At 36.5% G+C, this 14,064-nt stretch overlaps 1 protein-coding gene and 1 long non-coding RNA gene across 5 annotated transcripts in view; one reads left to right on the top strand and one right to left on the bottom strand.

Annotated features, from left to right (window-relative positions):
- LOC119866411 overlaps nt 1-14,064 on the bottom strand; it is a 171,297-nt gene that overhangs the window by 27,962 nt on the left and 129,271 nt on the right. For 2 of the 3 annotated variants that reach the window (XR_005369437.1, XR_005369438.1), the window contains 2 exons: nt 13,165-13,254; nt 6,899-7,035 (listed from right to left, as the gene is read on the bottom strand). This is a non-coding gene — a long non-coding RNA (uncharacterized LOC119866411). Of the gene's footprint in view, nt 1-2,074; nt 2,323-6,898; nt 7,036-13,164; nt 13,255-14,064 lie in introns of those variants that run through there. The other variant, XR_005369439.1, reaches the window with a different exon arrangement.
- COL28A1 (collagen type XXVIII alpha 1 chain) overlaps nt 1-14,064 on the top strand; it is a 162,129-nt gene that overhangs the window by 43,260 nt on the left and 104,805 nt on the right. For both annotated transcript variants that reach the window (XM_038556895.1, XM_038556896.1), the window contains 3 exons: nt 3,770-3,838; nt 4,936-5,004; nt 12,451-12,519. In XM_038556895.1, the coding sequence (XP_038412823.1) occupies nt 3,770-3,838; nt 4,936-5,004; nt 12,451-12,519 (207 nt within the window). The remainder of the gene's footprint in view (nt 1-3,769; nt 3,839-4,935; nt 5,005-12,450; nt 12,520-14,064) is intronic.

The following is a 14,064-nucleotide window of genomic DNA, read 5'->3' as shown; positions in this document are numbered from 1 at the left end:
TGATTCTATGCATGTTGAAAATTGGATTAAAACATGGTGATTATATACCATATCATAAATAGAGGGAAAAAATAACCGTTTCCTAAGATTATTAGAAGAGTAAGTGATATAATGTATATAAAGTATCAGGATAGTACTTGAAAATACTAGGTTTTATTAGACATCATCTTCTTAAAAAAAAAAGACATCATCTTCTTTCAATGTTGGGGCCCATCACATAGGCATCCTTAATTTCTGAGGAAGATCAAAGTGGTTTACTTGTCCTTCTCAATGTTCCTACCTGTGCTTACACTCATATGGAGGTCATGAGAAACAGACCCCTTCCAGAGCTATTCACTTTAACTCAGTCCTCTTTGGATATGCTTCTGATGGTTAAAAAAAGTGAAGTAGAGAAATAACAAATAGTACTAGAGCCATTAAATCTCTCTCTGTGTATTTGTACTTACTGGTGAAGGTTGGGGTAGGAATAATGGGCAATATGGCCTTGGTGAATTTTCAGAAAATCATTGTTAATAGAGTGCTAATTCTTCTCTTCCTGTTCTGTCTTACCTGGTGATGGTATGTTACAATCAAGACCACTTTATTTATTACCTCAGGAATCTTGTAGGAAAGGGAAAGGAGAAGTATGAAAGGGATAAACATTAATTGTAGACCAATACTGGTGTGCAAGCCTTATGGTGAGAGGCTAAGCTCCTGAGAAATTTTTTTAAGCAACTGAAAGGTGAAGCTATGTTGCTACTGAGCTATGCCAAGATAAGGGAAAGTGGTCCCTCTATAACCTTCAGATCTCTGCACCTTCTCAAAAAAGCAGTATTGAGAAATCGCTCAGTGGGAATTGGTACTTGACCAAAGCTAAAGGAAGCACATGGGTTTAAGGATAAGACAGTTGCTTCTCCTATTGATTTTCCTGATTCACACATTTCAAGTTAACAACAGAACCCATTCCTTGTCCCTAGTTAGAGGAAACCTTCTCACCATCCTAGGCTCTTGTTTGTTTTAAATCAAGCATATAGAAAAGTACTAAGTAGCACAGAGCTTCCACTACTTAAAAAACTCAAATTCTCCTCCAAATATATACTATGTATATATAATATATGATATATGATAGATATGATACTTAAAAGCCTTCTGATTCATTACAGAACCTAATTATTATAAAAGGGATGGGGAATGAATAGAATAAGGGAACTTAGGGACTTATGTTATTATTATTCTAATGGTGTTTTTTATCTCTTAAACTAGGCCTTTGAGTTTAGGGACTGTGCCACAAACTTCTTTGTGTTTACTCCATTATTCCCGACATACTAAATGCTTGGTGTTCCTTTGCTAAGTGATGGAAACCATCACCCACATACAATATAACTCACAAGGGTGTGGCACAGGAAATTTTAAGAAAAAGTTTCTTTGAAGTGAAAATTTGGAATCTAAATTAGGAAGCCAAATATTCTCTACCACTTAACCTTTGAGGTCAAGAGAACAGCTCCAAAAAAAAAAAAAAAAAAAAAAAGAGAGAGAGAGAACAGCTCCAAATTTGGGAGAACTTTATGTCTAATATTATTTGTGGAGAAATTCCATGGCCAAGACCAAGTAACAGCTAAGAATGGTGATTATCTGGCTGCTCCAGAACATTTAATATACATATAATAATAAGTACAACTTTGAATTTTAAAGGGAAAATTCAAGTTGATTTATCTGCCAAATTGACTTATACTTAAAAGAATGAACTGGGGGTGCCTGGGTGGCTCAGTCGGTTAGGCAGCTTATCATGGCTTGGGTCATGATCCCAGGGTCATGGGATCAAGGCCCGCATTGATCTCCCTGCTCAGTCTGCTTCTCCCTCTGCCTCTCCCCCTGGCTTGTGGTCTCTCTCTCTCTCTCTCTCTCAAAGAAATAAAAATCTAAGAAAGAAAGAAAGAAAGAAAGAAAGAAAGAAAGAAAGAAAGAAAGAAAGAACGAACTGAATGTACCTTTAGATCCAGTCCACTCAAATGCCAAAGCATCATAAACTCTAACAATCAACAGATTTTGTGACAGATTTTCTTTGTTATGATTTTGAGCCTGGGCATATCTTTTGGGGAGCTGATTTGACTCTGACCCCTCTTCTTGTCGCTTCTTTTTCCCTTTTGCAATTGATTAAAGTCCATAGACTTCCTTAAAATAATGCCCCTACCATATCAATAGGACATTGCTTTAGTTAGTAAGAGTCCTCTTCAAAATCACAAGCCTCCAGGGAAAATTGAGTCTTTAACATTGGTGACAATTCTTTCGTTCGCCTCAATCTGGAGAAAGTTTGTCTCAACTTCTTGTTCCGTTTTATTGTTGCTTAACACAAGGATGAAGAGAAGAGAGAAATCTGTAAGTTGGATGAAATTTTAAATGGCAAGGATTCATTAACTCAAATATGAGAGGATTTAGAAATCTTCTTCAACATAAAATAGAGGTATGTCGTGTACATAAAGAACTAGAAGGAAATGTACCAGAAATCAGTAGTTGTTATAAATGGATAATTATAGCAAATTTTCTATAATGAAGATACATTATTTTGGTAAACAGAAAAAAATAAGAAAAAGAAATTGTAATCAATAGCCACTCTGCTTTCCCCTATCAACATGCCACACAACCAGAAATTTGAGAAACCTGAAGAGCCATGTTCCTGTGGGTGATACTGAGTGTGAGTTTGGGAAGGCCATGTAACCTCCCTGGGACTCAGGTTCCTCACTCATGAAATGTAGAAGTTTGAGTGCATCAGTGTTCAGTTCTGTGATGCTTGAATTCTAGGATGGGCCTGCCACATAGCAGACTATTAATTGAAAATGCACCTGGCTTCTAATAACAGACATCTTGATTAATTGTGGCTTACACCATAAGAATTCTTGTTGTTTATTAAACAGAAGGTTTGAAGGTAGATAGCTCAATGAGGTTTTGCTTGATCGAGTGCAGTGAGGTTTTCCAGGAGCTAGGGCAGTTAAAAATGTCTTTCTGCATCATCCTCTTCAATGGTTAGCATTAGTCTGAGAGATTGTTACCTCATGGTTACAAGACAGCTACCATATCTCCAACTAGGAAAGAAGAAGTAGAGGCAAAAGCTTTCTCTTTGTACCTAATAACATCCCCATATCTCATCTGTTGGAACTAAGCCAGAGGACCAGCCAGTAGCAAAGGGAAAGGAGATTCTAGACTTGCATTGAACCAATTATCATTCATCCTACAGCCCTGAGTGTGAAGAATAGCTATTCATGGACATGAAGAGGTCAGAGTTCTAATAGTAAGGAGGAAAAGAAAGGAAAGGATGGTCATTGAGTAGGAGACAAATGTGTCTGTCAGAAGGACAGAATAAATATTTGTTGAGCAAACAAATGAGGGCGGCAGGATCCTAAAAATTTTTGCTTTTGTGGGCCTCTTTTTCCATAAAAAAATGTTAAAAATTATATATTACAACTGAGCTGGCAGAAAGACAAATTTAATCTAGACTGGATTCATTGTTATGTATTCACCATTATTATTTTTTAATTTTTTATTCTGATTTTAAACATTAAAATGGAAACACATTCATGGACCCTAGATACTGTGCCTGCTGTGTCTGGTGGTTAATTCAATCCTGGATCTATGTTGTCCTTCCAACTGGATTATAAAGACTTTGAGGACAGTGATTATGTCCCAGATCTCACTTAGATTTGCCCTCAAAGCTCCTACTGCATCACTTTCCATGTAAGATCTGTTCAACAAATACTGTTGAGTTGACCTAATGTGTAACTGTTTCTTCCTCCAGGGTGAAGCAGGTCCCCCTGGTCCTGATGGTCCTCCAGGAGCCCCTGGTATTGGACAGCAAGGTATTAAGGTACTGAGTCTTGCCTTTTCCCATTAATGAGTACTGAATTTATTACAGGAGTTGGCGATGCTGTTATTCAAACTCTGCTCAGCTTTGCCCTCTAGATGCAAAGAGGCTGTGTATCGAAGGTACTTACAGTCTGGGTGCTTGGACACTGGGGCAGTTACCACAATGTATTTTTTTTATTCGATTGGTATAAAAAATTTGCCTTGCCTCCAAATACCCACCGTCTTGCCAATGTACATCTAGTTCTGTTGAGTTTTCATGGAATTTAAATGTTAACATGCAAGAGTGATATTGGGATGTGAAACATCTTAACATATGAACTATCACCTGTTCACATTAAATAAGCATAGAGGTGCAGAAACCAGAAAGACCACCACACTGAATAAGTAAGTGTTGATAGAAAGGTTTGTAGGGAACTAGAAAGTATCAGAATATCCAACACCCTGGAGTGCTCTGTATCATGCAGGATGTCACAGAACAGAAGTGCTTATTTTAAATGGCTTTTCTATGTCATTGGGACAATAAGACTTTGATGCGGGACTAAAATAGAGAGTGGTACAAAACAGGCACATCTAATATAATCAAGTATCACCATGGATAGCATTTAAACAGTAAGCATATTGAGACTCCAGGGAAGATGGAGTTTGTATTGGCAAGGTGATCAGAAAAAGATTCTGAAGGAGATCAAACGTGAAACGGCTGAAAGGAAAGGTAAAATGGAACGGAATGAGGACAAGAAGAGGATGGCATTCCAGGATGATGGTGAGAAGAGCAGGGAACAGCACAAGCATTGTTAGCTTGGTCCTTTCAGTAACTCAAATGAATTGAATACAGTCCATCCTTCCAATTGCTACACAATAGCTTCTGAAAGCTAAAAGTGGTGTATGGCACTTATACAAGAAGGGATGATGAACATTTTAGAGTAATTTGTTCCCTTAAATTTCAGCCATTTCTCCTCCTCCAGAATTTTTATCTTTATGATTGTGAAAAGCTTGACTATTGTGCAATACATATCCTTGTTGAAATCTCCAGAGTATCTTGTGCTATGTTTATTCTTTCTTTAAAAACTCAAATCTTCATTTGATATTTCTTTCTCTTAGGGGGAAAGAGGTCAGGAAGGAAGAACAGGGGCACCAGGACCAATCGGCATTGGTGAGCCAGGCCAGCCAGTAAGTAGCAAGAAATTTTAGATGGAATAGAAAGTACAAATATAGTTCTCATGTGCCTTTTGTGGTTAGACTAAATGGTTAAATTAAGCCCATCTTGCATCTTTGGGGATAGCAAAAGACAACAAATATGCAAGTGTCAGATCCAAGTGTTATTTTTCATAAGACTTGAAATAGAGCCACACACACACACATGCATGTCACGATATGTACAACTGGCTCTCTCTCTCTCTCTCTCTCTTACTGAAATCTCTCACAAGATTAATCAGCTTGTCCAAGAAAGAAAGAGATCTCATGTGTCAAAATCTCCTAGGAGATAGGAGAACTGGATTCAGGCCTAAGGTCTATACTTTGTAACTGACTTTCATGTAATCATGAGAAAATCATTGAGAATAAGGACCTTAAAAAAAAAAAAGAGAATAAGGACCTTGCTCATTATCCAGCTTATGAGTTTATGAGCATACTCTAACACTAGGACTGATGAAGGTAGACAGGTAATACCTGCGCTATTTGCAGCTTCTAGCTTATGGAGCTTTGAAGTTTACTATTTTTGCAGAAGAAAAAAAAAGTGTTTCTGTCAAAAGAGATCTGGAGAAGAAATGAATAAAACATGACTATCCTAGTATAGAAATGCTCTTAGCTTTTCAAGTCATCATTATTCTCCCAGAAAAGAATAGTAACTAACTCACTGAGGTAAATATAAAAACAACTGGATCAAATTGGAGGAATTAATATTGTTAAAATGTCCATACTACCCAAAGCAATCTACAGATTCGATGCAATCCCTATGAAAACTCCAATGATATTTTCCATGGAAACAGACAAACAACCTTTAAATTTGTATGGAACCATAAAAGATCCTGAATAGCCAAAGCAATCTTAAGAAAGAAAAACAAAGGTGGAGGCATCACACTTTCTGATTTCTAAATATATCACAAAGCTATAGTAATCAAAACAGCACAAAAGCAGACTCTAGACCAATGGAACAGAATAGAGAGCCCATAAATAAACTCACACATATATGGTCAATTAATTTACAACAAAGAAGCCAAGAATATACACTGGAGAAAGGACAGTCTTTTTAATAAATGATATTGGGTAAACTGGACCACTATTTTATACCATACACAAAAATTAACTCAAAATGGATTTGAGTCTTGAGTGTACAACCATAAAACTCCTAGAAGAAAACATGAGCAGTAGGCTCCTTAACATAGGTCTTAGCAATGATGTTTCAAATTTAATCCCCAAAGTAAAAAAAAAAAAAAAAAAAAAAAAAAAAGACAAAAGCAAAAATAAACAAATCTGTACTAGATCAAACCAGAAAGCTTCTGCACATTAAAGGAAGCCATCAACAAAATAAAAGGCAATCTACAGAATGGGAGAAAATATTTTCAAATCATGTATCTTATAATATCCAAAATATATAAAGAACTCATACAACTCAATAATATCAACAAAAAAATCAATCGAAGGACAGGCAGAAGACTTGAGTAGATATTTTTGCAAAGAAGATGTACAAATGGCCAACAGGTATGCAAATCAAAATCAAAATGAGATGTCACTTCATATCTGCTAGAATGACTGTTAAAAAAATACAAGAATAACAAGTGTTGGTGAGGATGTGGAGAAAAAAGAACCCTCATGCACCATTGGTGGGAATGTAATTTAGTCTAGCCACTGTGGAAACAATATGGAGGTTCCTCAAAAAATTAAAAATGGAATCACTATATGATCCAGCCATTCCACTTCTGGGTATTTATTCAAAGAAAATAAAACCATTAACCACTAAAAGATGTATGCATCCTCATGTTCATTGCTATTTACAATAGCCAATATAGGGAACCAAACGGAATGGTCGTTAATAGGTAAATGGGTAAAGAAGTTGTTGGGGTACCTGGGTGGCTAAATTGTTTAATCGTCTGCCCACAGTCCTGAGATTGAGCTCTGCATCAGGCTCCCTGCTTGGTGGAGAGCCTGCTTCTTCTCCCTCTTCTACCGCTCTCCCTGCTTGTGTGCACTCCTTTTCTCTCTCTGTCAAATAAATTAAAAAAAAAAATCTTAAAAAAAAAGAAATTATTATCTCTGTCTATACATATCTCATGTCTCACAATATATATAATTATATATAATATATATAATGGATTACTACTGGATATATATAGGAAAGTGGGTTACTATTCAGTCATAAAAAAGAATGAAGTCTTGCCATTTGCCATTTTCAACAACATGGTGGATGGACTTTGAGGACATGATACTAACTGAAATAAGTCAGACAGAGAAAGGCAAATACCATATGGTCTCTCTTATATGTGGAACCTTAAAAACAAACAAACAAACAAACAAACAAACAAACAAACAAACAAAAAAACACAAACCAATCGCATAGATAGAGAGAACAGACAATTTAATTTTATATCTATACTCTATAAACGGACACATAGAAATAAAAATGTAAAATATAATAGCATTTATAGTCATTAAAAATAGAAATACTTGGGTATAAATCTAATAAAAATATATAGGACTTGCATCCTAAACACTGCAAAACACTGATGAAAGAAATAAAAGAATATTGAATAAATTGAGAGACATACCATGTTCATGGATTGAAGACTTGACAGCATAAAGCTGTCAATCTCCTTAAATTGATTTAAGGTTTAATGCAAGTCTTTGTAAATATCTCAGTAAGATTTTTGTTATAGATATGGATGAGATTATTTTAAAATTTATATAGAAAGTCAAAGGAGCCAGATTAGTTAAAAGCAATTTTCAAAAAGAAAAATAAAGTTGAAGAAAGTGTTTTATTCACGTAGCTCTAGTAATCAAGATTGTGCAGATCTGGAGAATTGTAAAAACACGATCAGTGGAATAGAATAGAGAACCCAGGCATGGACCCACATACTGATTTTTTTTGATAAAAATGCAAAAACAATTCAATGAAGGAAGCATAACTTTTCAACAAATGGTGCTGAACCAATTGGATATCCATACACACAAAAAACTGAACCTCAACTTAAGTAAGTTTCACACACACCTTATAAAAAAGGAACTCAACATGGCTCAGACTTAAGTGTGAAATATAAGACTATAAAACTTTTGAAATAAACATGAGGGAAAATTTTTGGGACCTACTGCTTAGTGAAGATTTCTTAGACATGTCACAAAAAACATGATCCAAAAAAGAAAAAAATTGATTAGTTGGACTCATGGACAGTGAAAGTGTTTGTCCTGTAACTCTGTTAAAAGGGTGAAAAGAAAAGCTACTGACCAGGAGAAAGTATTTGCAAACCACACATCTGACAAAGGATTTATATTAAAACTGTATAAAGAGCCCTCAAAATTTAATATTAAAAAAATCTAACTAGAAAGCACCTACGTATAAGAATATGTGTGTGTATTTTTATATACACATGCGTGTATGCATATATCTACATGTATGTATATATGGTTATTGAACTTTCAAGAAAAGATTTTATATATTTGAGAAAGAGAGCATGTGCACGAGCCAGGGAAGGGCCAGAGGGACAAGCAGACTCCCCACTGAGCACAGAACCCAATAGGGACCCAGTGTGGCTGTTGTGCGCTTCATGCACCTGTTGGCACCCGATGTAGGGATGGATCCCAGGACTCTGAGATCATGACCTGAGCCGACGTCAGATGCCTAACCAACGAAGCCACTCAGGTGCCCCTGGTTATTGAACTTTTAAGATGTGCTTTTAGCTAACAAGCTTGAAATGTCATCAGTATTGGTATCTGATCCTAAAAATAATATACTGACCATAGGCTTTTTTTTTTTTTTAAGAGAGAGAGTGTGCACGGGGGTAGGAGGTGTAGAGGGGCAGAGAGAGAGAGTGAATCTTAAGCAGGGTCTGTGCCCAGCACAGAGCCTAGCTTTACGCGGAGATCTCAGCTCTAATTCTGTCCTCATTTTCCATTGAGTGAGCCAAAATCCTTGCTCCCAGTTCTCTTAGATTTTCTAGACTTATTTCCACCAAACAACCACACTCTTCACCCAGGATGGCCATAGCATCAGTTCTATGTTCCACTCTCCTTTTGTTTTGGAGCCCTGTGACTTCAGCTATGCCTTTAAAATTCGTATTAAAGAAAAATTTGTATTACTTGCCTTTTTGTTTGTAGCTAGAGAGTTTTCACAATACTGCCAGGATATGAAGTTCTTGTTTGTTTGCTTTCTAAGCCACAATTATACAAGTTAGAGTAACACTATGAAGTCTGTGGTTTAATTGGGAACTGAAATCATAACAAAGGTGGGGCAGATCACAATGTATGAAAATGTTTTGCACCAAAATATCATAATAAAAACCCAACATTGTGAGTTTTTGAATTATTTAGAAGTAACATAGAGACTTACTTTGGGACTGAAAAATTCTGCAAAGGTCCTTTTTGTTTGTTTCTTTGTCTAAATGATTTCAAGTGATTTTGGGTTTTTACTTTTTTGTACAAGTATATTCAGAGCACTATTAGTAAAAAAATACTTCCTGATGTACAACTATAAATGCTGTGAGGTTAAAAAATTACATGGTACTGTTTGAATACTATGGGCAATTTTTATTATTATTTAGCATATTTATTTTTAATGCTTGCAATGTATGTTAAAACCACTTTTATTGACTATCCACACTAGTGAGATCATAAAGAAAAATATAAGATAATGGATAATCACATTTTATTTCATTAATGTCTCAAATAAAGCATGTCACTGGTCAGACTATGTTTTTTTTTTTTTTTTAAATTTTTTTTTTTTTTTTTTTCAATTTTTATTTATTTATGGTAGTCACAGAGAGAGAGAGAGGCAGAGACACAGGCAGAGGGAGAAGCAGGCTCCATGCACCGGGAGCCCGATGTGGGATTCGATCCCAGGTCTCCAGGATCGCGCCCTGGGCCAAAGGCAGGCGCCAAACCGCTGCGCCACCCAGGGATCCCCAGACTATGTTAACTGATAATTAGATTCCTCCATTATTTTTTTATTAGTGGCATTCATGAGAAGTCAGATAAGTGTGCCATAATTATAATTGGTCCTCATGGCTTTTGAAAAGGACACTGTGAGTTTTTTATAGAGGTATTTCTGTCTTTTAAAAATAATCCATGAGTACTGTCATAATAAAGTGCAGTTCATCTAACCAAAGTACCTGCTCTTTCTCTTAACCAAGAACTCATCTTCCATTCTGTTAAGCTGGAAAATAGGAGAATGTACTGATGATGTGGGATATTACTCCAACAGTTTATAGTAATTAAACCTTAGATCACTGCTTTTTAAAATTCCTTTAAGTGACTACTCATGAGTATTTGTCCTCTGTTCTCAGCAGATTGGAACACATGGCTCCTCAAAGCCATCACTCTCACCTTGGCTGGTATACTCTAGAAATGCAGGAATGGAAGGAGGGTTCAGTGCTTATGCTGTGCAGCAGTCCTCTCTCCATATTGCCTACTGTAAACCATTTGCTTGAGGCTACTTTATTCCTAAATATGCCACGAAAGGATATTCTTCATAATCACAAGATTCAAGTAAAATAATTTTGATAGTGATAGCCAACATTTATTGAGTGCTCAGTATATGAGAGCTTTAAGTGTCTCTGTCCTAACCCTTAGAGTAATACCTATAGTTGATGTAGGTACATACTGTTGCTATCACCATTATGATAAGGATGCTGAACTTTAGAGAGATTAAAATCTTTGTTGAAGATCACACTGCTAACACACAGCAGAGCTAGGACTTGAACCTCCATCTGGATGACACCATAATATGCCTTCAATTATTGTGAAAGACTGTAAGCTCTATGAGACAAGGGGGCAGGTCTGTCTGCTATTCCCAGAATTTAGCACAGTGCCTTGCACCCACTAGGTCAGTATTTGCTGAATGAATGGGAAAAATTTGAGTGAGCTGGAAAAAGACTTCTTTGCATTTAATGTAAATTGTGCTATTTTCATTTGTTTCCATCATTGGGAAAGAGGAATAATTTGTTGAATTTTTGTTGTTGTTGTTAAATTACGTGATGTTAGCTAGGCACTTGCCTTTTTAGTTTGCAATCTAGTTTTCATGCTTATATTTATTTTTTCCCCTAGTTAATTGCTCTAGCATTAGAGTGAGCTGTCATGGATATTAGTGCTTTGATTAAGGTCTCAGGTTGTTAAAAGTTAGGTTTCCCATAAGCAGAGCAATTTAAATTGAATTAAATGTTAGCTTTTTCCTTTAATTAAAGTCTTTACGAAATTGGTGATGCATAAATTCTGAAGGAGGATGTCTTTTAAAATATATAATATCAGGGAAAGGCAAAAAAATTAAACACGGGGTACAGTTGGTTTTCTTGTTTACAACTCTCTAGTCACTGATTAGCAAATGCTGCCTCCTACTTCTGCTACCAGGCTTCAGGAGACAGTGCCTCTCAAATTACTCTGGCTTATTGCATTCGGAGCACCCAGATGGTTCAGTGTCTGCAGTGTGCTGGCTTTGGAGTTTCTGGGCAACTCAGTAGACTTTATTCTATCTTAGGTTCACTTCCCTGCCAAGCAAGCCCTAATTATCTTTTTAGATCTATTAGGGGAAAAGCTTCAGTTTGTGCTTCTAAGATTCTTGTTAGTTTCTTTTCTGCTTTGTTGCCTTCTGGCCAAGAATAAAGACAGGGAAAATTTGTTGCCTTTTTAAAATTCCAACTTCAAGTGAGTATCTTGCTGTTGTCTTTTATTTTTCAATTAGTGTGTTTCAAGCCAGTCCACTTCAAAGCTTGAAACTGTGTTGTTTTTCTTTCCTTCTATGAGAAATCTTCACCTGATTTCCCAAGTGCCTTTCTGAGCAAAAGCTACCTGGACTTCTTAATTTGAATCACTGAGATCAAAAACCATGCTTCCCCTGAAAGATGCTATTGAGATTCCTATTTGCACATAAATCTCCAGTGGATTCCAGCAGTCCTTGAAAAAATACAAGTTTGAATCCAAATGTATCAGGATAGAAATTAAAACATGTGTAAACAGAATTCAATGTTTTAAAGCAGCTGTGCCGTGATTTCTTCACAGAGGTCTCCTGATATTTTTCTTTCTTTTTTTCCCCCCAATATTTTTCAGTTGTGTAATCACTCCGCAACTTTCTCCAGACCATGGAGTCCTAGATTTTTAGACTTTCCTCATAGGATTTATTTCCTAATCCTTATTCTGAATCATCACTTAATTTCCGTTTTCCCCTAATTTGAGGACACTGGGATAGAACATCTTCTACCAATCAACTGGAATGAGTAATACAAAGGGAATATTATTCTTCACAACTCTATGATTCTACTGATCAGTATAGAGTTTGCTAGAAGGAGTCCCACCGCCGCATGCCCGTGTGAATCAAGATATGACCATTTCTTCCTTCCTTCTCCCTTCTCTCTCCACCCCTCCCACTCTCTCTTTCCTGCTCATTTCCTGCTCCTCATCCTCTCTTCTCCTCAACAGGGTCCCCGTGGTCCTGAGGGAGCACCAGGAGAGAGGGGCTTACCAGGAGAAGGATTTCCAGGGCCAAAGGTAACAATACATTCTGGGCTATGAAAAAAGTGCTTTGCCTTGCATGGTCATGATTTACAACTTTAAAAAATGTGTCCTAGCCATGATCAGAAGTCGAAGATATTTTCCTGACCATCTTCAACCCTACCTAAAGGAAGCAATATGTAAATTTTCCCTTGACATGAAACTGTAGTGAAATTTGCAATTATAAGTAACTAATTAACAGATTTTACTTGATAGAATTATTGCATGTGAAATGAGAAAACTCTCATAGTTTGTAGTCATTCAAGCAAAGTGATAAAAAGGATCTTTATGCCCAAAAGTTATTGAGCATAGCTTCCACAGAACTTTACTTACAGCTTTGTTTTGTGAAACATAGATAAGAAACTAATAAACCAATGTGTAATCATATTGTCATTAGTATAATAAGAAAGAAAATATGATGGAAGGGGAGGAGGGCGGGGGGTGGGGGTGACTGGGTGGTGGGCACTGAGGGGGGCACTTGATGGGATGAGCACTGGGTGTTATTCTGTATGTTGGCAAATTGAACACCAATAAAAAATAGATTTATTATTTAAAAAAAAAAGAAAATATGTGTAGGAGGACAGAACTAGAATTACCTTGTTATCATAAGGAGTAAAATGCTATGAAAAATGTATCTTTTACCTGGCAATTGAGATTTTAAATGTTTCTACTGCTCCCATGTATAATTCTTGGTGCTCCAGTTCCTCTGGATCACGGGTTGGCAAGCTTTTTCTGTAAAGGGCCAGAAAATAAATATTTTAGGCTGTGTGAGCAGTATGGTATCTGTCACAATGATTTAACCTCGCTGGTGTAGTATGAAAGCAGTCATCAACTAAGTATAAGTGAGTGAGTGTGGCTGTATTCCAATAAAGCTTTATTTACATAAAAACAAGCAGGGGGCCAGGTTTAGCCAATGGGCTATAGTTTGCTGACCCCTAGTCTAGGCTGTTTATCCACCATCTACCAAAGGCCACACAGAAAATGATTTTCCAACTTTGTGCAGCATCAACAAAATTTCATAGTAAGCAAGAATACATTTTCAGGGTCCTTTTTCCTTCTTTTCTAAATTATTTCCCCCAAACACACATGCATGCATACACATACCACCCAGAGAAGCAGATGCTGTTTTCTAAGTATCTAAGAACTTCCATTTCAGCTATTTGGTAAGGTCACCAAGATCTGGCCTTCTCATCCCAGCCTCTTGCTATAAAATATCATCTCCTTCTTAGCCTCCTCCACCAGAATCAAAATTCTATTGTCTGTGAGTAACCTAAATTTCAACTAGAGAAAAAAAATCAATTCGTTACAACCTAATTCTTACTAAGTAGTGAGTGACTGCTGAGTTGAACTTTAAGAGGCCCTCATTAACTCATAAACTTATTTTGGCATAATCAATGGAAATCATTTGTAAGATAAAGGGGACATTACTAAAGACCTAACCTAACCAGAGTATCACTATCAGAAGACAGACCAGCAGTTTAGTGCTACATTTTAGAAATTTTTAAAATACATAATTTCTTGAATTTTTTGGCATATACTCAA

This window comes from Canis lupus, chromosome 14 (assembly GCF_011100685.1).
Source record: "Canis lupus familiaris isolate Mischka breed German Shepherd chromosome 14, alternate assembly UU_Cfam_GSD_1.0, whole genome shotgun sequence".
NCBI classification, from domain to species: domain Eukaryota; kingdom Metazoa; phylum Chordata; class Mammalia; order Carnivora; family Canidae; genus Canis; species Canis lupus.
This window is presented reverse-complemented; position numbering and strand designations above follow the sequence as displayed.